At 44.6% G+C, this 22,893-nt stretch overlaps 1 protein-coding gene across 2 annotated transcripts; it reads right to left on the bottom strand.

Moving 5' to 3' along the window:
* Positions 1 to 9,510: 9,510 nt before the first annotated feature.
* Positions 9,511 to 17,843, bottom strand: SMKR1 (small lysine rich protein 1). 2 transcript variants are annotated; one of them, XM_065938890.1, is made up of 3 exons: positions 17,627 to 17,843; positions 17,498 to 17,549; positions 9,511 to 11,792 (listed from the first exon to the last, which is right to left on the bottom strand). In XM_065938890.1, the coding sequence occupies exons 2-3, from the start codon at positions 17,498 to 17,500 to the stop codon at positions 11,598 to 11,600; spliced, it is 198 nt and encodes a 65-aa protein (XP_065794962.1). In that variant the 5' UTR covers positions 17,501 to 17,549; positions 17,627 to 17,843; the 3' UTR covers positions 9,511 to 11,597. The 2 variants fall into 2 exon arrangements, with proteins under 2 accessions (XP_065794962.1, XP_065794961.1); XM_065938889.1 differs by having other exon boundaries at positions 17,498 to 17,843.
* Positions 17,844 to 22,893: the final 5,050 nt, after the last annotated feature.

The following is a 22,893-nucleotide window of genomic DNA, read 5'->3' as shown; positions in this document are numbered from 1 at the left end:
TCTGGAGACTGGGAAGTCCAAGACAAAGGTGTAAGCAAGGGAAGTGGGCTAGCTGGATCGTAGGATAGTTCTATTATTAATTTTTTGAGGTGTCTCCATACTGCTTTCTGGTCTCTATTTTTTTTTTTTTTTTTTTTTTGGCCACCCCGTGCAGCTTGTAGGATCTTAGTTCCCTGACCAAGGATTGAGCCCTGGCCCTGGTAAAGTCCTGACCACTGGACTGCCAGGGAATTCCCTGGTGTCTCTTCTCATAAGGATACCAATCTTATTGTACCAGGACCTCACCTTCATGACCTCAGTTAACCCTAATTACTTTGCAAAGTTCCCATATCCAAATACATCACGTTGGGGGTTAGGGCTTCAACATATGAACTGGGGGGCAGGGGACATAGTCAGTTCATAACAGGCAGTTAATGCCCAAAAGAGTTTTCTGTATCTGATAGCAGCTGGAGACCATTCTGGGCTAGGCTGACCCCAGCAGTGCTAGTGGCAAGACCCATGGAGAGGCTGGACAGGCACTTTGACATCCCTTGTTCATCCAAGGAGTCTGCAAGGGACTGAGGTCAACTTAGGGGCTCTTGGGAGACAGCGGACCCTCCAGTAGGACCAGTGAATAGAGGGATCTGGGGAAGAGGCAAAGACCTGGGGCAGTGGGGAGGACAGACAGACTTCTACCACACCTGGTGGCTCTGACAGGGCACCGTGGTAAGTCAGACTCGTTATCCAAGGAAAGGACTAGTCAATAAGCCACTTCATTTGGAGAGGCTGAAACCAGAAGGCGAACTTAAGCTGATCCATCAAACAACGCAAAGCTGGGCAAAGAGATTCTTCAGCCCACCACTGCCCCCATGGTAACTCTTTCCCCTCCTTTCACTGTCCCTCAATTGATTCTCAAGGTCGGTAAGTAGCCACACCTTCACACTCCATGTCGGTCCTGATTAGACTGATTTCCATCTATGCCCATGTGGTGGTGATACACAGACACACCACACACACACACACACACACACACACACGGCCTGGCTGCACTGCAGCAACAGGCTGCCTTTGTCGCCTTGCTGGGTTCTTGGAGGCTGACTGCAGCCGTGCTGTTGAGCTCAATAATCTTACAGAATGGAAACCCACACGCTGCTAAAGAGGCTGAGGTGGAGGGCACAGGGAGCCCGAGAAGAGACCAAGGGATTCTTGCGTGTTCAACTCTCACAGTTAAAGGGTGGACCCAGACGGGTGGACGGTGCTGTTTCTAGCTCTCCTGCTGACCTTTTGTGGCAAGTATGATGGTGACTGGTGCCCCAGAAGCCAGAGACCAGGCGGCCCAAGAAGATGCGGTCTGAGGGACCCCCTCTCCCTGGGGGCAGGGTCCCTCGGTCTGCTCTCTGCTTGCGCTGACACTGCAGCAAGCCTGGCCTCTCACTCACAGCGTCTCTGCCTCGCTTATCATTAACTCACTTCACATGCTACGCAGGGGGAGAAAACACAGGGCTGGGATAACTGGAGGAGGCCGTTCACAGAGCAAGGGGAGGGGGGTCCGGCGGCAGGTGGTGTGGTTCGGGGCCTGGAGGGTGAGCTATGCGGGAGGACAGAGAGGCACTGTTCTCTCCACAGCACTGGGGGAACACGTGCACTCGGCAGCCGCGTGCAGGGGGAGCGAGCCAGGGGAGGGGCGGTCCTGGAGGGGATCATACCTGCCCCGTCACCTGCAGCTGGAGAGAGAAAGCCTTCTGTGGGAGGTCTGCCCTGCATATGCCTTCCCCTCCCACCTCTACCAGAGATCTACAACAAAAAAGGAACATCCTTCATTTTTTAAAAAATTGTGGTAAAACACATGTATCATTTTAACTGCTGGTAGGTCTACACTTTTAGTGGCATAAAATACATTCACGGGAATTCCCTGCCAGTCCAGTGGTGAGAACTCCATGCAGGAGGCACGGGTTCGATCTTTAGTCAGTGAACTAAGATACCACACAGTGTGGCCAAAATAAATTTACGAATAAATATATTCACAATGTTGTACAACCACCAACACTATCCATTCTTTATCATCCCAAACAGAAACTCCATACCCCTTAGACCACAGCTTCCCATTCTGCCCTCCCCTCAGCCCCTGGTAACCACTATTCTACCTTCTATCAGTATTGTTGCTGTTGTTCAGTAGCTCAGATGTGTCTGACTCTTCTGACCCCATGGACCGCAGCACACCAGAATTCCCTGTCCTTCACCATCTCCTGGAGCTTGCTTAAACTCATGTCCATTGAGTCGGTGATGCCATCCAACCATCTCATCCTCTGTCGTCCCCTTCTCCTCCTGCCTTCAATCTTTCCCAGCATCAGGGTCTTTTCCGATGAGTTGGCTCTTTGAATCAGAGGGCCATAGTACTGGAACTTCAGCTTCAGCATCAGTCCTTCCAATAAATAGTCAGGACTGATTTCCTTTAGAATGGACTGGCTTGATCTCCTTGCAGTCCAAGGGACTCTCAAGAGTCTTCACCAGCACCACAGTTCAAAACTATCAATTTTTTGGCACTCCTCTTTCTTTATGGTCCGACTCTCACATCCATACATGACTACTGGAAAAACCATAGCTTTGACTATATGGACCTATGTCGGCAAAGTAATGTCTCTGTTTTTTAATATGCTGTCTAGTTTGTTATAACTTATCTTCCAAGAAACAAGTGTCTTTTAATTTCATGGCTGCAGTCTGCAGTGATTTTGGAGCCCAAGAAAATAAAGTCTGTCACTGTCAGTATAAATTTACCTATTCTAGATAACTCATGTAAGTGAATCTACAATGTTTATCCTTTTGTCTCTGACTTATTTCACTTCATGTAATGTCTTCAACGTTCATCCACATTGTAGCATGTGTCAGAATTTCATTCCTTTTCCAGGCTAATATTCCATTGTATGCATAGACCACATTTTTTGATCCACTCATCTGTTGATGGACATTTGGATTCTTGCCATCTTTTGGTTATTGTGAATAATGCTATGAACACGGGTGTACAAGTATCTGTCTGGCCCCCTGCTTTCAATTCTTTTGGGTGTATACCTAAAAGTGGAATTGCTGGATCATATGGTAATTCTATGTTTAACTTTTTGAGGAACCGCCAAACTCTCCCACAGTGACTAAACCACGCCTCGAGCTATTTAAATGAAGGATGAATCTATCCCCAAAGACTCAAGTCTAATGTCCTGGCCTGGAAGGATGATCCAATGTCCAGAAAGGCACGGTCTCACTGTGCCGTGAAATGTGGGTGCCCCACCTTAACGATGGGGGCAATGGAGAACTGGTAACAACCAGGAGAGGGTGACTAAGAGGGGTCATGTCAAGTAAAAGTGGTTATTCCCACTAGGGAATTCCCTAATGGTTTGGACTCCCAAGTTTTCACCACCAAGGGCACAGGTTCAATCCCTGGTCAGGGAACTAGGTTCCACATGCCACAACTAAAAAAAAAAATTCTGCATGTCACAACTATAGATCCTGTCATGCCACAACTAAAGATCCTGTCTCCTAAGACCTGGTGCATCCTAATAAATAAGTATTAAAAAAAAAAAAAAAAAAAAAGCCTGGGTGTATAGATGCAGCATCTTGAGGACACATTTCTTCTTTAACTAGATATCCAGTACCACTTGTCTCTCAGCTTTATTTCCATTTTAATTGTTTTCTGAGTCCTTTCTATTTCTTACAAAAGTAATGCACTAATACAGTAGTTACTAGTGCTAATAGTTACTAACTGTGCTGTCCAGCAAATATTTCTGGTTTTCCTCTGGGGCATGCTGGGTATTGTGTTTCCCCACTCCCTTAAATGTAGGTGTGGCCACTGTGATTTATGTTAACCAATAAAATGAGACATGTAACCTGGGTCATTCAAGGTGGGAACTTTAAGGACTGGTGTGCAATTTCCACTTCTTTCTTTCCCTGCTGACGCCTGGGGCAGCCTGTGACACCCCTTGTGGTGGCTGCAGAGTAAGCCTGAGTCCCTGAGTGAGGAGGATGGGAACAGGCCCCCAGCTCACCCTCAGTGGACCCAGAGCCTGAAGGAGAAAGAAAACTTCCAGACAGTCCTCCATGAACTGCAGCCTTAATAAGCAATAAACCATTGGTCATTTAAAGCCACTGAGATCTGGAGTTTGTTACCACAGCATAGGTGGCTTGTTAGCAAAATCCTTCAACGAATATTTATGTGCCAAGGTGCTGTCACTGTGGCTGGGACCAAGAAAGCCATTAATAAGCCACCAAGCCCCTCTTAACAGAGAGCCACCTCCTAGCAGGAAAGATAACTACTAAATAGTGAGTCATACAGTTAACTATTCCCTTGTAAAAGGTGTGGAGAAGCACAGGGCCCTGAAGAGTGTGAACAGCAAATGACCTAGTTTGGTGCGGGTTCAGGGAGCCTTCTTTTGGGAGGATATGAGGAGGGGCTCTAGCGGCTAACTGAAGTCACCTGTGGAAGAGAGGACAGTGTTCCAGGTAGAGGGAACAGAGGGAGGAAAATCCCTGCGGCAGAAGGGAGCTTGAGCAGCCGGGATGCTCAGAACAGGGCAGAGAGGTGCTGGGAGGCCATAGGTAGGGACCTGACCACTCAGGAGCTTTGGGCCATGGTGGGAAGCTTGGTCATATCCCAAGAGTGATGGGGTAGCCATGAGAATGTTCAAAGCAGAAGAGTCCTCTGATAACTGTATTTTTAAAAAATATTTCTTTTTTTTTTTTTTTTAATATTATTTTATTAGTTGGAGGCCAATCACTTCACAACATTTCAGTGGGTTTTGTCATACATTGACATGAATCAGCCATATAGTTACACGTGACAGTTCCTCTTCTTACTTCTGCTCCTAAATCGAAGGAGGTTGTCCGCCAGGTTTCTAACTTGCGGCTCCTTTCTCATCTCCGCACTATGCTGACAGGCGTTCGGTCCGAAACCGTGTGTGCTTGCGCTGAAGTTGAGTGTGTCTAAACCTACATACCTGGCCAACAACTCTCTCCTGAGCCCTGGTCCCCAAATCCTGAGGGCCTGCAGGGCATCTCCCAGAGTTTCCCGTGCCACCTCAGGGCCCTTAGGGAGAAGGCCTGATTCACCTAGTTCATGTTTTACGGTTAGGTGGGAGGCAGAAGGTGGGAAGGAAGCGGAAGCGGTAGAGAGCACAGCCAGTGTGGGCGGCAAGGGAAGAATTAGCATAGACATAGAGTCCACAGAAGGAGGAGAAGTAAAGTAGGTGAAGAAGTCCAGGTGGAGCTAGGGGAGCCTAGCCTGTGTCAAAGAAGTCCAGATGGAAGAGTCTTGAGAAGAAGGGAGAGGACAGAAACAGTTCAGTACAGTTCAGTCGCTCAGTTGTCTCCGACTCTTTCCGACCCCATGGACCGCAGCAGCCAGGCCTCCCTGTCCATCACCAACTCCCGGAGTTTACGCAAACTCATGTCCATTGAGTTGGTGATGCCATTCAACCACCTCAACCTCTGTCGTCCCCTTCTCCTCCTGCCTTCAATCTTTCCCAGCATCAGGGTATTTTTGAACCAGTCAGCTCTTCGCATCAGGTGGTCAAAGTACTGGAGTTTCAGCTTCAACATCAGTCCTTCCAATGAATATTCAGGACTGATTTCTTTTAGGATGGACTGGTTGGATCCGCTTGCAGTCCAAGGGACTCTCAAGAGTCTTCTCCAACACAACAGTTCAAATCATCAATTCTTTGGTGCTCAGCTTTCTTTATAGTCCAACTCTCACATCCATACATGACTACTGGAAAAACCATAGCCTTGACTAGATGGACCTTTGTTGGCAAAGTAACGTCTCTGCTTTTTTATATGCTGTCTAGGTTGGTCATAACTTTCCTTCCAAGGAGTAAGTGTCTTTTAATTTCATGGCTGCAGTCACCATCTGCAGTGATTTTGGAGCCCCTCAAAATAAAGTCAGCCACTGTTTCCCCATCTATTTGCCATGAAGGAATGGGGCCAGACGCCATGATCTTAGTTTTCTGAATGCTGAGTTTTAAGCCAAATTTTTCACTCTCCTCTTTCACTTTCATCAAGAGGCTCTTTAGCTCTTCTTCACTTTCTGCCATAAGTGTGGTATCATCTGCATATCTGAGGTTATTGATATTTCTCCCAGCGATCTTGATTCTAGCTTGTACTTCACCCAGTGCAGCATTTCTCATGATGTACTCTGCATATATTAGTGGTTCAGAAAATGATGGTAGGGTTTGCAGTCCTTGGAATTTTAGGATTAATGGGACAATGACATTTATCAAGCAGTTTTGCTGGAGCAGTGGAGGCAGGAGTCTGACTGTAATAGGTTGAGAAGAGGACATTCCACAAAACAACTGGGTCCTAATAGATGCTTGCTCCTTGGAAGAAAAGTTATGACAAAGCTAGACAGCGTATTAAAAAGAGATGTCACAAAGAATCAGACACAACTGAATGACTTCACTTTTTCACTTTACCAACAAAGGTCCATATAATCAAAGCTATGATTTTTTCCATAGTTGAAGGAGATCAAACCAGTCAATCCTAAAGGAAATCAGTCCTGAATATTCATTGGAAGGATTGATGCCGAAACTGAAACTCCAATACTTTGGCCACCTAATGCAAAGAACTGATTCATTAGAAAAGACCCTGATGTTGGGAAAGATTGAAGGTGGGAGGAGAAGGGGACGACAGAGGATGAGATGGTTGGATGGCATTATGGACTCAATGGACATGAATTTGAACAAGCTTCGGGAGTTGGTGATGGACAGGGAAGCCTGGAGTGCTACAGTCCATGGGGTCGCAAAATGTTTGACATGACTGAGTGACTGAATTGAACTGACTGAGACCAAAAATGTCAACATCAAAGAGTTCCCTGGATGGCCCTGTGATTAGGATTCTGGGCTTTCACTGCCACCGCCTGGGGTTCAGTCTCAGGTTGGGGAATCAGATCTTGAAAGCCAGCAGCACAATGCGCCCCCCCCCCCAAAAAAAGTAAGTATCATAAATGATTCCCTGCCAAAAAAGGAGGAGACTGTTTCAGATTAACAGAGACCACAGAGACATGATAGCTACACACCATGTGTGATCCTTGATTAGATCACTGATCAAAAAAATCCAACTAACTGGGATAATTTGGCAAAATTGATGACAATTAAAAAATTCCTGGTGGTTTAGTGGTAAAGAATCTGCCTGACAATGCAAGAGATGTTGGTTTGATCCCTGGGTCAGGAAGATCCCTAGAGAAGGAAATGGCAACCCACTCCAGTAGTCTTCCCTGGGAAATTTCATGGACAGAGGAGCCTGGCAGACTACAGTCCATGGGGTCACAAAAGTCAGACAAGACTTAGCAAGTAAGCAACAACAACTGGGATAGTTTAAAAAAGCAATACAGATTAATATTGTTTTGATGTCAATTTCTTGACCACAAAAATTCTGTTGTTATGAGAAAGTCCTGTTCTCAGGAGCTAAGTATTTAGGAATGAAGAGTAAGGATGTACGCAACTTAACTTTAAAATAGTTCAGGATGGAGTAGGAAATGGCAACCCACTCCAGTACTCTTGCCTGGAGAATCCCATGGACAGAGGAGCTTGGTGGGCTACAGTCCATGGAGTTGCAAAGGGTCAGACACAACTAAAGCGGCCTAGCATAATACTAACACAACATATAATATTATTAAATGATAATAGAATAATAAAAATAAAGAAAATAGTTCAGGAAAGAAAAATGTATATACATATGTATGTGTATATATATATATACCCTTTTACATATTTTAACATTTTGCTACATTTGCTATGTATGTAAGACATACATAGATGTATATATGCTACATATACATTATATGTATAATATGCATATTTTAAAAATAAATTTATTTATGGTTGCACTGGGTCTTCAGTGCTGCATGCTGGTTTTCTCTAGTTGCAGTGAGTGGGGGGCTACTCTTTGTTGTGGTGCACAGGCTTCTCATTGTGATGACTTCTCTTGTTTCAGAACAGCACTCACGGGTACATGACTTAGTTGCCCCGCTGCATGTGGGATCTTCCTGAACCAGAGATCAAGTCCATATTCCCTGCATTGGTGGGCAGATTCTTCACCTCTGGACCACCAGGGAAGCTCTGCATATGTTTTATACAGAGATTCACATTTTAATAGCTGTCACTTACTCTGATTATCAGTATATAAGAAATATATGTATGTAGATATACACGTTTTATATATGCATATATACATGTGTGTATGCATACATACTTACTCTGATTATGTGTATACAAGAAATATATGTAGATATATAAATGTTTATATATATATTTGTATTATATGTGTGTAGGTGTGCAAATGTGACAAAATGCTAGGTCAATGGTTTCAACTTGGAATGACTTTGCCTCCCAGACATGACGATGTCTGGAGGCATCCGTGTCTTTCTCAGTTGAACTGGTGCTACCAGTATCTGGTAGGTGGAGACCAGGAATGATGCTAAATATCCCTCAGTGCACAGGGCAGGCTCTCATGACAACCACTTATTCAGCCCCAAATGTGAATAGAGCCAAGTTGAGAACTGTGATTTAGGTAAAGGGCCTAGGTGTCATTGTACTTTCTCTTAATCTTTTGGTAAGCTTGAAATAATAATAATAAAAAAACCCCAAAAAACTCTTATTGTCCTTTTTGTACCGTGTGCAGTGCTTAGTTGCTCAGTCGTGTCTGACTCTCTCTGACCCCATGGACTATAGCCCGCCAAGCTCCTCTGTCCATGGGGATTCTCCAGGCAAGAATACTGGAGTGGGTTGCCATGCAACCCACTCCAGGGGATCTTCCCTAACCCAAGGATTGAACCCAGGTCTCCCGCTTTGAAGGATTCTTTACTGTCTGAGCCACCAGGGATTTTTTAATTGTCATCAATTTTGCAAGGGGTACTTCCTTTCTAAAAAATGTCCTCTCTCAGGAATTCCCTGGCGATCCAGTGTTTAGGACTTTGTGCTTTCACTGTTAGGGCCCTCGCGGCCAAAATAAATATATGTATCTTCTCTCCACATGCATTGCCACATCTTCCTTCCCCTTCCATGGACATTTTGCATGTTCTTGTAGTTTCTGGCCATGGGCCCTGCCTCCTCCTTCTCACTGGAACAGCGCTTCCTTCACCAAAGGCTCCAATAGCCTCACAGCAAGGAGGCTTGCCTCCCACAGCCCACGTGCGGCCTGTGTGTGGACTTTCCCATCAAGGCTCCTTTCACAGGCTCCCCTTTGAATTCTCATTTATAGGAAGGATCAGGATCCTGGCTGAGTTGGGTTTAGGAGAAATAAAAACCTCAGGGTTTGAGGACCTATTTTATCATCAGAGGCCCCCCAAGTGTCCTATAAAGGCTAGTCTCACCCTCTTCTTAATCACCTGCATAAACTGGATGATGAGTGTGCTTTATCCAAGTGGAAATAGAAATGCAGCTGCCACCACAATAGAACCTGGGCATCAACCCCCTTCACCAGGCTGGGAGCACCTGAAGGGAAGGGACCCTGTCTTACCTTCCTAGTATCAAGTATAGCAGATAACTCAAGAAATTGTCAAATGAGATCATTTTATTGAAGAAAATTTTAGAGTGTTTCACCAAAAAAAATTTTGTTTGAAGTAAAATGTGCCACAACTATTATATGGCTTGCGTGTATTAGTTCATGTCATATACCCACTATACCACAGTCACAGTTATTCAATTCAAAACTCCTAAGGGCTTCTCAGAACCCCAGCACTGCAATGAACACAATACTAAATAGCCACTCTGCTAAAACCTGGGTGGAGACTCCAAGTACACAGCGCCCCATCCAATCAGGTCAATACTTCCTCTGTTCAAATGTTTCCAGTACTTTCTGCGTGCTCATCATTTAACCATCTCAAAAGAGGAAGGCATCACCACCTTGAGATGATCCACTCAGCCCATAGAAGTCTGCTGATGGCACGTCTGTCCTCCCTTCAGTAATGTTCTCAGGCTGTGGAGATCAGAAAGCAGCAACGCAGTTGCCACCTCCCTAATGTTCCGATAAACACAACAGTTCAGACACGAGCTCCTGAACCCCAGAAAGGCAGAGTAGGGCCTCAGATATCCTACAAGGTCAGAGATCCGTCAGGTCTTTCAGCATCTGGTGAGGCAGCAAGAACTAGAGTGGGGCTTCTCCAAGGGTCCTGCAGCAGCGCAACCTGGGAGTTTGGTGGAAACGCAAATTCTTGAACCCCGCCCTTCCTGCTTGGTAGGGCCCAGCAACCTGCGCTTTTGGGAGTCTTCTGATGACCATGGTGCATGCCCAGGTTTGAGAAGGACTGGACTAGAGCTGGTGTGTCCACAGAAACCACTCGGATCCAGCGCCACAGTGTCAGCAGTGTGGGAAGGTCACCCCGTTTCTCAGGAACAGACAGAGTCCTTTCAGGTTAAGAGGACCACCATCCTTCACCTGACCTGAGTCAGGGTTCCCCTGACAGCCAGCCAAGGGCCCACACCAAGTCCACACAGACCATAGAGCCAGACAAGTGTCACCCTGAGCTCCTGGGTTCTGAGCAAAGCTCCCCTTCTCTGGTACAAAGATTCACATACTTGCCTTTTTTCTCTGATATTTACAAAATCTCTGATAGTTACGGGATTCAAAGATGGTGCTTATACTTAAAGGTGACTTTCCTTCCACGTTACACATTTGGGGCTTTTAGGTCTTTGGGGGCCAAGCAGAACCAATTGCGGTTTTCTCTCTTAAGTGTCTCCACACAGGCTGGGGAGATTCCAGAATATCAGAAGAAGGCAAAAGACACATTTCCAGTAGTGACTCCAAGAGTCAGGGTCAGCCAAACTTAAAAGAAAGGGCTGCAGAAGGTGGGAAGATGTAAATGTGGAGAAAAAGAGGATGAAGAGTTTGGTGAAAGAGAAAGGAGGGAGGGACGAGGGCTGATTTATCTCCTTCTCCCTGTAAATCCCATGGAGAGAGGAGCTGGTGGGCTACAGTCCATGGGGTCAGAGTCGGAAATGACTTCGGGACTAGGCATGAGCACCCTGCCCCGGGACCACTGACCCTCGTTCCTTTGACCCTAGCAGGGTCAGAGCAGGGCTGACCACCCTGGTCTCCATCGGTGTCTGTGGCTAGTTCAAGTCAGGCAAGAGTCAGGCTGCTGAGGAGAAAATGGTAGTAACAAAATATTTATTACTCTTCCAGAAAAAGATGAGGAAAGGAAACTGTGGTCAAAAGAGGGACCCATGAGCAAATGCAATGCTTTTTGTCATGTCTACTTTAAAAATCAAAAACCCCTTTGGGCAAAAGAAAACTCGTGAAAGCTAGAACTGCCCTTGGACAGCAAGGTTCAATTCTAACCCAGATTTATAACAACTTCAAAAAGTTCTATCAATTCCACCACACCGCGCGGGAATTACCACACACTTTCTCCCCCCAGCCCCTTAACTTCTGAAAAACCAAACTGGCTCGCTCACTCATACCTGGGTTTAGCTGAGGAAGTAAAATGCGTTTATCATTATCTACCACAGAAAAGCACACTCAGTTTGCATCTCAGATTGTCTTCAGTGAAGTCTATTTTGCTTGCAACGGTGGCATAATCCTCCTTTCTCTTCCCCGGGTTCTGCTCTCTGAAGGACAGAGGGGCTGGGAAACGCTCTCGCTTAAGTCTTGCCTTTCCCCTTCTTTGCCTTGGCGGCGCCGGGCCAGCGGAAGCCGCGCAGCTGCAGGCAGTCGGCCACGTTGTGCGCGATGTAGTAGAGGTTCAGCATGGCGGCGGGGCTGAGGATGTCCACTTCCGGCTTCTTCTGCTTCTTCCCACGCGACTTGCCCCGGCTTTTCTTCTTCCCTTTAGCTGGCTTTCAAAGACAAGTATATACACGGGGCAAAAGTTAGTTCTTATAACCTTGAAAATATGTTGAAAATATATTGAAATACGTTGAAAATATGTTGAAAATATATAATTTTCAACATTTCCCACCGAACTTAAGGGGAAAAAAAAAGTTCCTAAAGGGAAAAAAAAAAAAAAAAAAACTGTGACCACAACAAAACTGTTTGTATAAAGCGGGAAGAGAAGTCATATGCAGTCTGATGCAGCGACTGTCTATCAAGCACCATCCCCAGAGACCCAACGTGATTTAAACGCCCAGAGACTGGGAGAGCAAGGCGGGGAAACTGAGGCACAAGACCCACACGTCGTGGGCTGTGTCATTCCACGAGAGGGTGAAGTACAGGGAGATGAACCAGGGCCGGGGAGAGAAGGTGAAGGGCCAGAGGGGAATGTGTGTAGGGGGAGAGGAAGGCTGGCACAAAGGAGAATTCTGTGTTCCAGGCTTCCCCAGCTCTCATGTGCCTCCCCAAAGATGCCCTCCCAAGCAGAGAAGCAGTGTTCTCCTCTTTACTTTCTTTCAAAAACAAAACAAACTCCAAAAACAAATAACACACACACACACACACACACACACACACACAAAAAGCCCCAACCTATAGCAATTAGTATGTGGGCCTTGTTTGCAGTTTGATTAGAAAAAGCCATAAAAAGGCATTTTTTTAAAAAGCAATTGAGAAAATTTGACAATATCAAGTAATTATTAATTCAATTAGGTCTGAGAGTGGCTTTGGGTCGTGGAAGAAAATGTTCACACGTTTCAGGGATGCATACTAAAATCTGTAGGAATGAAATAAAAGGAAGCCTGAGATTTTCTTTAAAATACTGCACCTTGCCCACCCCCACCTGACCAATAAAACATAGATGAAGCCAAGGTAGAAAAATGCTTACAATTTCTGAATCTGAGATATGACTATATAGGGATTCATTTTACTATTCTCTTTTTGTGCATGTTTCAGAATTTTCCTAGTAACGATTAAATTAAAATGCATTGGCTAATTAGAATCAAATACATATTTTGGCGTTTGTTATGTGATAGTCTCAACCTCATTAAGCAGTCATGAAGATGAAGGGAGACACGAATCTCAGGCACACAGCAAGGGTCTGACACTAAGCACTGAATAAAGGACGCTGCCATCACTTTTACCATTGCTAATCCTCATGAGCTTCAAGGGAGGGAGGTATATTCCCATCTTAAAAATGGGAAAGCAGAGGCTCAGCAAAGTCACAGTGCAACCGGCATTCACCAGGCTTGGGAGCAGCGCTCTGGCGACAATCACGCTGCCTGGTTAAGGCCCTGTGGGCAATGGAATGGATACCACCTAACCTGGGAACAGATGATCCCTGAGATTTTGCTACAGACACAGGAGGCTGCGAGGAATTCTCTATTCCTACGACCCACCCATGCAGAAAATAACAGATGGGAGTATACTACAGAAAAGGTGTCTCTTCTAGACAATGGGAAAGGAGGAATGTGTAAGTTATCAAGGATGCCTGCAAGGGCTAAATGTTTGTATAAAATAGATGTCCTGTTCATAGCACCTCACTTTAAAAACGTCCTCAGTTAAACAAAGAGAAACATAGTCAATGTGTTAAAAATACTAAAGTACATTTTTGTTAAGTGAAATGGAGGATGCTTGTAGATATGAAATGCTGGAATGAAGATGAGACATTATGTTGCAACACAGTGGCCTGGCTTCTGTGAGGAAATCCAAATGAAGAGAAACAATATGGAGCCCCATATGATAACTGCATCTCCCGATAAAGCATCCTTGTGGGGTATTGGATATGCACAGCCATAAGTTCTTAAGGATTCTGAGTCTTGGCTTCCTTTCAGATTTTATACTCTTTTGCATGTCAAACACACTTGACTTACCTGGAATAACTGCCAAAAAAAAAAAAAAAAGTGTGTGTTTTAATCTCTAAAATGGTTTGAGAACGAAGATTCACACAAAAGTTTGACATTTTTATTCAAGGTTCTCATCTTTTTGTAGAAATTGGCAAACTGATTCTAAAATTCATATGGAAATGCAAAGGATATAAGACAGAGGTTTGACATTTTTATTCAAGTTCTCATCTCTTTGTGGAAGATTCTAAAGTTCATAGGGAAATGCCAAGGGCTTTGAAAAAGAAGAACAAAGTTGAAGGACTAATACTACCTTATTTCTAGAATTATAAAGCTATAGTATTCAGATGGTATTGGTGTTAAGATAGACAAACAGATAAATAAAGTACAAACTAGACCCACATGTATATTTAGATAACTGATTCAAATAACTGATTCAACTGATTTTCAACAGATGTGCCAAAGCAGTTCAGTGGAACAAGGATAGGATAATCATTTCCATAAATGCTGCTTGAACAATGAATATCCATGTGCAAAAAAATGAACTTTAATCCATATATGTTCCATATGCAAAAATTAACTCAGAATGGCTCACAGGCCTAAATGGCTCAAAATTATAAAAGTTACAGAAGAAAATACAAAGAAAAGCCTTTGTGACCTCGGATTAGGCAAAAATTTCCTAGATATGATATCCAATTTGATGTCTGTAAAAGAACAAATGGGTACATTCACCATCAAAATGAACTTATGCTCTTCAAAAGATACTGAAAGGAGAATGAAAAGCAAAGCCACAGACTGGGAGGAAATATTTTTGCAAATCATATGACTTGAATGTGGTGATGACTTAATGTCTGTATATCTATGCCAAACTTATCAAACTGTACATTTTATATATGTACAATCTATTGTGTATCAACTCTAGCTCAATAAATCTGTTAGAAAATTACTATAAAGGAATGAAAATTTTCAGTTCTGAGCTAGTTGGGTTGGCTGACTACAACCCCATGGCTCTTGGCTATTTCTGGTCTCAGAACACAGAGCTCTCAACTTAAAACGCTCTGAAATCCTTAATGAAGACCATTTTAGCTTCAAGCCACACTTGCCTTCCTTCTAGTACCCAAATGTGCCAAGCTTCTCCCTGCTCCCTCCTCTTCCTGCAGATCTCCACAGCGGGCCTAATTTGTTTCTTATCTTTGTGCTAGCCTCTGGTCAAATACTACCTCTTCAGAAAAACCGCCCAGACACCATGCCTGTATTTTTTCTACTACTAAGGTGACCATATAATTCATTGCCCAAACCAACGCACTTCAACAAGCATTAACTGGGACTGTCCCAGGCAAAGAGGGAGGAAGTACCAATGGCCTCCCAATAACCCTCTCAGCACTGTGACTTCCTATCTCCTTGCCCCAAGCACTCTTTACTACTTAATAATACTTTTTGTTTACATAGTTATTGTATGTTTCCCTACCCAGAGGTTTTATCTATGAGTTCGCTTAATTCCCCAGAACCCAGAATGATGTCTGGAACATTGCAGGGATGAATAAAATATGCTGAGTGAATAAAATGCAACTCAGATGCAAGGCAAACAGTTGAGAAAAGGAGAGGAAAGGCAAAGGAGAAAGGGACCAATACAGCCAACTGAACGCAGAGTTCCAGAGAACAGCAAGGAGAAATAAGAAAGTTGTCTTAAATTAACAATGCAAAGACATAGAGGAAAACAGAATGGGAAAGACTAGAGAGCTCTTCAAGAAAACTGAAGATACCAAGGGAGCATTTCATGCAAGGATGGCACAATAAAGGACAGAAATAGCAAGGACCTAACGGAAGCAGAAGAGATTAAGAAGAGGTGGCAAGAATCCAGAAGAGGGATACAAAAAAGTCTTAATGACCTGGATATACATAATGGTGTGGTCACTCACCTAGAGCCAGACATCCGGTAGTGTGAAGTCAAGTGGGCCTTAGGGAGCATGAGTACGAATAAAGATAGTGGAGGTGATGGAATTCCAACTGAGTTATTTCAAATCCCTAAAGAGGATGCTGTTGAATCAATATGCCAACAACTTGGAAGACTCATCAATGGACACAGGACTGGAAAAGGTAAATTTTCATTCCAATCCCAAAGAAGGGCAATGCCAAAAAATGTTCAAACTACCATACAGTTGCATTCATTTCACATGCCAGCAAGGTAGCGCTCAAAATCTTTCAAGCTAGGCTTCAACAGTAAATGAATCAAGAACTTCCAGATGTACAAGCTGGATTTAGAAAAGGCAGAGGTACCAGAGCTCAAATAGCCAACATCTGCTGGATCATAGAAAAACCAGGGGAATTCCAAAAAAACATCTGCTTCATTGACTATGCTAAAGCCCTGGATTGTGTGGATCACAAGAAACTGTGGAAAGTTCTTAAAGAGATGGGAATACCAGATCACCTTACCTGACTCCTGAGAAATCTGTATGCAGGTCAGGAAGCAACAATTAGAAACTTACATGGAACAAAAGACGGGTTCCAAATAGGGAAAGGAGTACATCAAGGCTGTATACTGTCACCCAGCTTACCTTATATGCAGAGAACATAATGTGAAATTGCCAGGCTGGATGAATCACAAGCCAGAATCAAGACTGCCAGGAGAAATACCAACAACCTCAGATATGCAGATATTACCACCGTAATGGCAGAAAGTGAAGAGGAACTAAAGAGCCTCTTAGTGAGGATGAAAGAGAAGAGTGAAAAATCTGGCTTAAAATTCAACATTCAAAAAACTAAGATCATGGCATCCAGTCCCATCATTTCATAGCAAATAGATGGGAGAAAAGTGGAAACAGTGACAGATTTTATTTTCCCCATAATCACTGTGGATGGTGACTATAGCCACGAAATTAAAAGATGCCTCCTCCTAGGAAGAAAAGCTATGACAAACCTAGAGAGCATATTAAAAAGCAGTCACTTTTTAACTTGGTCAACAAAGGTCTGTATAGTCAAAGATATGGTTTCTCCAGTATTCATGTAGGGATAAACAAGACTAAGGGCTGAAGAACTGACGCTTTTGAATTGTGGTGCTGGAGAAGACTTTTGAGAGTCCCTTGGACAACAAGGAGATCAAGCCAGTAAAGCCTAAAGGAAATCAACCCTCAATATTCATTGAAAGGTACTGATGCTGAAGTGAAGCTCCAGTACTTTGGCCATCTGATGTGAAGTGCCCACAAACTGGAAAAGACCTTGATGCTGGGAAAGACTGAGGGCAGGAGAAGAAGGGGGAGAAGGGGGTGACAGATGATGAGATGGTTGGATGCATCATGGACTCAATGGACATGAGTTTGAGCTAACTCCAGGAGATAGTGAAGGAGAGGGAAGTTTGGTGTGCTGCAGTCCATGGGGGTCGCAAAGTTAGACACAACTAAGGGACTGAACAATAACAAGAGTCCACAGAAAGAATCCCACTTGGGACCCTAGGCGGGGCAGCAGAAGCCAGGTGCCTGACTAGTTGCTCTTGGTATGCACTGGCGCCCTGGGCATTTTCTGGGTGTGAAAGTTGCTCCACAGAACCAAAGGACTTCAACCAACCAACTCACAAAAAGAGGGCCTGATTCTGCGGTTACAGTCCCCTTCGGCAGGCGCAGACCACCAAGAAAATCCCTCTCCCCCCTCATCTTTACCCAGAGCGCTCAGATCACTGGGCTGGACACCGCCACCCCACGACCCTTGTAGATGAAGGCGCCAATCTGTTGGCGCGGGCAACAAAGCTTAGTAAAGCGTGCCTCTACAAGACGAACGGTACTAAATCAATTTAACAAGCGCCTCGGAACCTCTTAGACTTAAGTAGCGTGTATTACCATGGTAATGCGTTCTTAGTTGAGCAGGTGAGTGTGGCAAGGGTTCCCAATCCTGAAAGAGAGAGAGAGACACACGAGTCCTCCGCATCGCCTGCGGGCGGCGCCTCCGCGCCCATTCCTGCCGCTCACCGGGCTGCCGCCTCCGCACTCGCCAGCGAACCGCCCCCGGTCCCGGGACCTCGCCGCGTTTGTTTGGGACCGGCTCCCGCGGCGCGGCTCGAGGAGGCCGAGGGGTTCAGGGGAGCCCGGCGGGGCAAGGGGGCCGTCAGCCACCGAGCGGCCGCCACGCCGGACTGGGCACCCGGCGCACGGATGTTTCCGGGATGCGCGTCTGCAGCAAGTGCGCCTCGCGGGCGCTGGAGAGCCGCGCGCACAAACGTCGGGAGGCGCGCGCCGCGGGGGCGGGGCCGCGCAGTGTTTACCCGTTGCCTGGACACCCGGGCCTGGCGCCAGGCCGTTGGCAGAGTCCGACCCGCCCACCCGGTCCGCGGAGCCCTCGCCCGCCTTCCTGACAGACACCGCCAGCCCTCCCGGATGCGCCGCGTTGGCCGGGCCACTGTCCCTCGCGCGACCCTGGCTAAGGTTGCGCGCGCGTGGAACCCAGGCTCGGCGCAGCGGCGGCTGGCTCCGGGCCACACCCGGCCGGACGGGGCGAGGGTGGGGTGGGGGTGGGGAACCGTCTTGGCCTTGGAGTGGGCGGATTCAGCTGTGAGTGCGAGCTCTGCCACTCACCGACTGACCTTGGAGGAGTTAGCCAAGACTCCAGGACCGTGTTTGTAAAATGAGATAAAAGCCTTTGAGGGTTGAAGTGAAAACAACATGCGGAAATGTCTTTAAAGAGCCTGTATTAACAAACATTACAAAATTTAAATTTTTTTTCATTATTTATTTTGGCTGTGCTGTGCGCGGGCTTTCTCTAGTTGTGGCAAGTGGGGGCTACTCTCATAGTTGCAGTGCTGACTTCCCATTGCAGTGGCTTCTCTCGTTGCAGAGCGTAGGCTCTAGGCACTTGGGCTTCAGTAGTTGCGGCACACGGGCTTAGCTGCCCCACTGAGATGTGGAATCTTCCCAGACCAGGGATGGAATCCGTGTCCCCTGCATTGGCAGGCGGATTCTTAACCGCTGGAGGAGCAGGGAAGTCCTACAAAATGCTTTTTAAAAGAACTTGAAAAAAGTTCTTATACTGGTTGTGGGATAAAGCAAGAAAGGACCCAGTAAAGGCAGTTCTGCTTCCAACCGTCAGCTCGTCCTGACATCCTCCCTGCAGAGGGAGAATACAGTTTAGGACCAGGAGCCTCATTCATTTTAATGACTCATCTCTTTTCTTTTCGGAGAAGGCAATGGCACCCCATTCCAGTACACTTGCCTGGAAATCCCATGGATGGAGGAGCCTGGTAGGCTGCAGTCCATGGGGTCGCGAAGAGTCGGACACCACTGAGCGACTTCACTTTCACTTTTTACTTTCATGCATTGGAGAAGGAAATGGCAACCCACTCCAGTGTTCTTGCCTGGAGAATCCCAGGGGCGGGTGATCCTGGTGGACTGACGTCTATGGGGTCGCACAGAGTTGGACACGACTGAAGTGACTTAGCAGCAGCAGCAGCTCCTTTCTTTTTATTCAAGTTATCAGGCATCTATCATGTGCCTGATACTCAGTTTTGGGCCCAGGAATTCAGCCCTAAATGCAGCAAAGTTCCTTTTTCCTTTGGGTGGGGGTGGGGTGGGGTGGGGGGGGGGTGGTTATGTGGGGGGCGTGGCAGACATAAAAATGATAGGTGCAACAGGATGTGTTACCTTGAGTTTATTAAATTGATGTGATGATGGCTAACAACTCTTAGAATGGTGGATGGGGAAGGTCTCTCTGAGGTTTAGCTGAGATTTGGATGATGAGGAGTCAGCTATGTCAAGGTCAGGAGACAGGACATTGCAGGCCCAGGGAAGGAGGAGGAGACTGAACCCAGAGCAGGGGCGGGGTCCCAAAAGGCTGCAACCAAGGTCAGGTGTGTTTTTGTTTTCCTTCAGTATGTTTGATGAACTGGCTTCCAAAGGGGGGTATTTGTGTACCAGGTTCTCATATATTTCCTTTCTCTAATCCTTAATCAGCAAAACAAACCCAAGTTCCAGCTACTTTTAGGAGAAGACCTGTGCTTTCTCCTCTGCTGGCCCCTCTCTCAATCCCTGGGTTGGGGCGGCTCATACTCCTTGCTTACAGTCAATGGGTCGTCACAGCTTTCTCAGGTTAAAGTCTACCTGACTCAGCTTCAGATCTGTTTTCATCCTGCTTTTCCTGAGTTCCAGATTGGAGGTCTGAAAAAAAAACAACAAAACATAACATATAAAGCACAAGAAAGCATGAAAGTGGACAGATGGAACATAAAATGGATGGTCTAGTGACAACTGGTACAACCTCAGTGGCAGTACCATTTTCCACTGACCAAAAGAGTCATCAGTCTTTGCACTGGAGAAAGCCTTAGCACTGACCTGCAGGAGGTGAGGAGGGCTGCTGAGGTGTGGGGTTGAAAGGCAGACCTCCTTACAACAAAGAGCACAGGTTGCTGTTAGAATCAAAGGAAAATGTCATCAACAACATAAGCATTTTTCTTAAATACCAGCCCACTTAAGAATCACTTAATGTTCAGGGCTTAAGATCCATTTGTTCTAGAAGAACTGAACAAATCTTCCTGTGTAAACTGAAAGATGATGTTAAATTTAGATAACTATTCAAACTCACATTAGAAAAGCACTAATTTTATCTGTTTATGAGTACACATCCTTATGTCTTCTTTATAAATAGTAACATTAACTGTGCTGTTCTTAAAAAAAATTGCCAGAAATAAAGTGTGCATTCTTAGAATATTCAAACTTAGAATATTCTGTCACTATCTTTCTTAGAAGTTACATTTAAAAATTCCTATTTCTTCCTTTCTACTCTGGTGGTTTATTCCTTCCTCCCTCCCTCCCCCCCTTCCTTCCTTCCTTCCCTTTTTCTTTTTATCTCATTAAGTTCAACAGTATAGCACTGCATTCACTTCATCCATTGTAGCCTAAATTTTGAAGAGGAAGTTGCAGAAAAAATAAAATTCTTTGTAGATAATCTCGAGCACTAGGGTCCCAACAGTGAGAACCTTGGAGTGCAGTAAGACCAGGTGGGGCAGACTCAGGAAATTATCTAGGGCAGGGGTTGGCAAACTCAGAAAGTAAATATTTTAGGCTTTTCAGGTCTTGTATCCTCTTTTTCCAACTACTCAACTCTGCTGATGTAGAATGAAAGCATTTATAGACAGCACATGAACAAATGAGCGTGACTGTGTTCCAATAAAATTATTATGGAAACTAAAATTTAATGTCCTAGAATTTTCATGTGTCATAAGATATTTTTCTTCTATGGATTCCCTCCCCCCCACATAAGCATTTAAGAATGTAAAAACCATTCTTAGCTCACAGGTTGTATAAAACTGCTGGTGGGCCAAATTTGGGCTATAGTTTGCTGACCCCTGAGCTAGAGAATTTAAATTTAAATGCTATTCCTGCTGGAAGATTCTTTAATAGGGGAATGAGGTGGGAATAACCAGCAATTATTGAATACTCATGTTTAACAAGCATTATTCTAAGCACTACTACATTGATACATTTAATCCCTATAATTCTAGTGAAAGTGGGTAGTAGTATTACTTTCATTTATAGATGGGAATCTGAGGCACTGGAGAAGGAAATGGCAATCCACTCCTGTATTCTTGCTTGGAGAACTCCATGGACAGAAGAGCCTGACACGCTACAGTCCATGGGGTCACAAAAAACATGACTAATACTACTACTAATCTGAGGCATAGAGAGATGAAATAACTTGTCACTTACCACACAGCTCATGGAGGCAGAACCTGGATATTACAACTCACCAAGTTGGCGTCCAGCACCATCAATCTGAGCCCTTATGCTGTACGGCCTTTCTGGGTAAATTATCTCATATCTTGCAGCAAAGACATATTTTCACAGGCATCCACATGGAGGATCTTTGTCCTGCCAGGTCCATTAAGCATTTGAACAAAAAGTTACAGAATATTCAAAGTAATGTTTCCATTTGGAGGCAAGGGGACAGATGGCTGCTGTCTTATTTAGTAAGAAAGTCACTATCACTAAAGGTGTTTGGGCAGAGGTGGGATGACTTTTGTATTCTTGCAGTTCCTTTGAAAGGCTTTGGTTATTTTCTTTTCCATAAAATAAAAGTAAAAAATTTAAATCTTGCTTTTTGAAATTTAAGTCTGACTAATTACTAAAGTAGCAAACAGGCTACGCATCCCCCACAGCCCACTCAGATACAATCTCATTCAGCTTACAGGAGCTGAGAGTCTGAATGGCCAGAAGAACTGCTGGTAGGAAATTGTATTTCAGCTAGCTTTGGTCCATTGCTGTGAGAACTGAGTGAATCTCTCTTAACCTCATCCCCACTACAACATACACACATGCATACACCCTGTCCTTCCCATCTATACCTTTTCTTCTAACATTTCTTTTTAAAGTCAATCTCTTTTCTTTTTGGCTGCACCACATATGGGATCTTAGTTCCCTGACCAGAAATTGAACCTATGTTCCCTGTAATGCAAGCTTGGAGTCTTAAGCACTGGCCCTAACATTTCTTAGCTGGAAAATGTTGGAAAGCAGAGTTAAGGAAGAATTATTTGATATATTAAATTTAACCATACAAGACAACACTGATATAGAAAAACAGATCTCCAGGATAAATAAGAGAAAGAGTAGAACAGTACATTGTGCTCCTATCTGGTAAAAAAAAAAAAAAAATGTCGATGACAAAGAGATGGATATTATGGGAATTTTCTGAAAGAATAAAAAATAAAAACAAATCACTGACAGTGATTAATTATGGGGAACAAGATGAGATCTGGGTTGGGAGATTACATTTTTCATTGTGTACTCTGAGAATTATTTGAATTTTTTACACGTACCTTCTTAATAAGAATACCAACACATAAATGTATTCTTCAGTTTTATACATGTTCCCTCATGTCATATCCTCTACCCAAGCCTAAAATTTTCTTCACTTGAATCTCTTTTGACTACATCAATAGCTGCAAGTATTTTCTAAATAAAAGTAACTTCCCGGGGTCTTGCATTATACCTCTAATACTGATAGAGTAAATAAACCAATATTACTATTTGTTAGTGTCTGATGAGTTTCAGTGGGTTGAATGGTGACCGTCTAAAAGGTATGTCCATGTCTTCATTGCTGGAACCTGTGAATATGGCAAAAGATGTAAGGATATTTAGGTGGCTACAGAGCTCATCAATTATAGCATCCAATGAGAGCAAAGTCATGAGTTTGATTGTTGTATAAGCCAGTGTCATTTTTGTTCCAAAATCACAGGTGCATTCTCTTTTTT

This window comes from Muntiacus reevesi, chromosome 6, assembly GCF_963930625.1.
Source record: "Muntiacus reevesi chromosome 6, mMunRee1.1, whole genome shotgun sequence".
Lineage (NCBI taxonomy): Eukaryota > Metazoa > Chordata > Mammalia > Artiodactyla > Cervidae > Muntiacus > Muntiacus reevesi.
The sequence above is the reverse complement of the archived record's forward strand: the minus strand, read 5'-3'. Positions and strand labels throughout refer to the sequence as shown.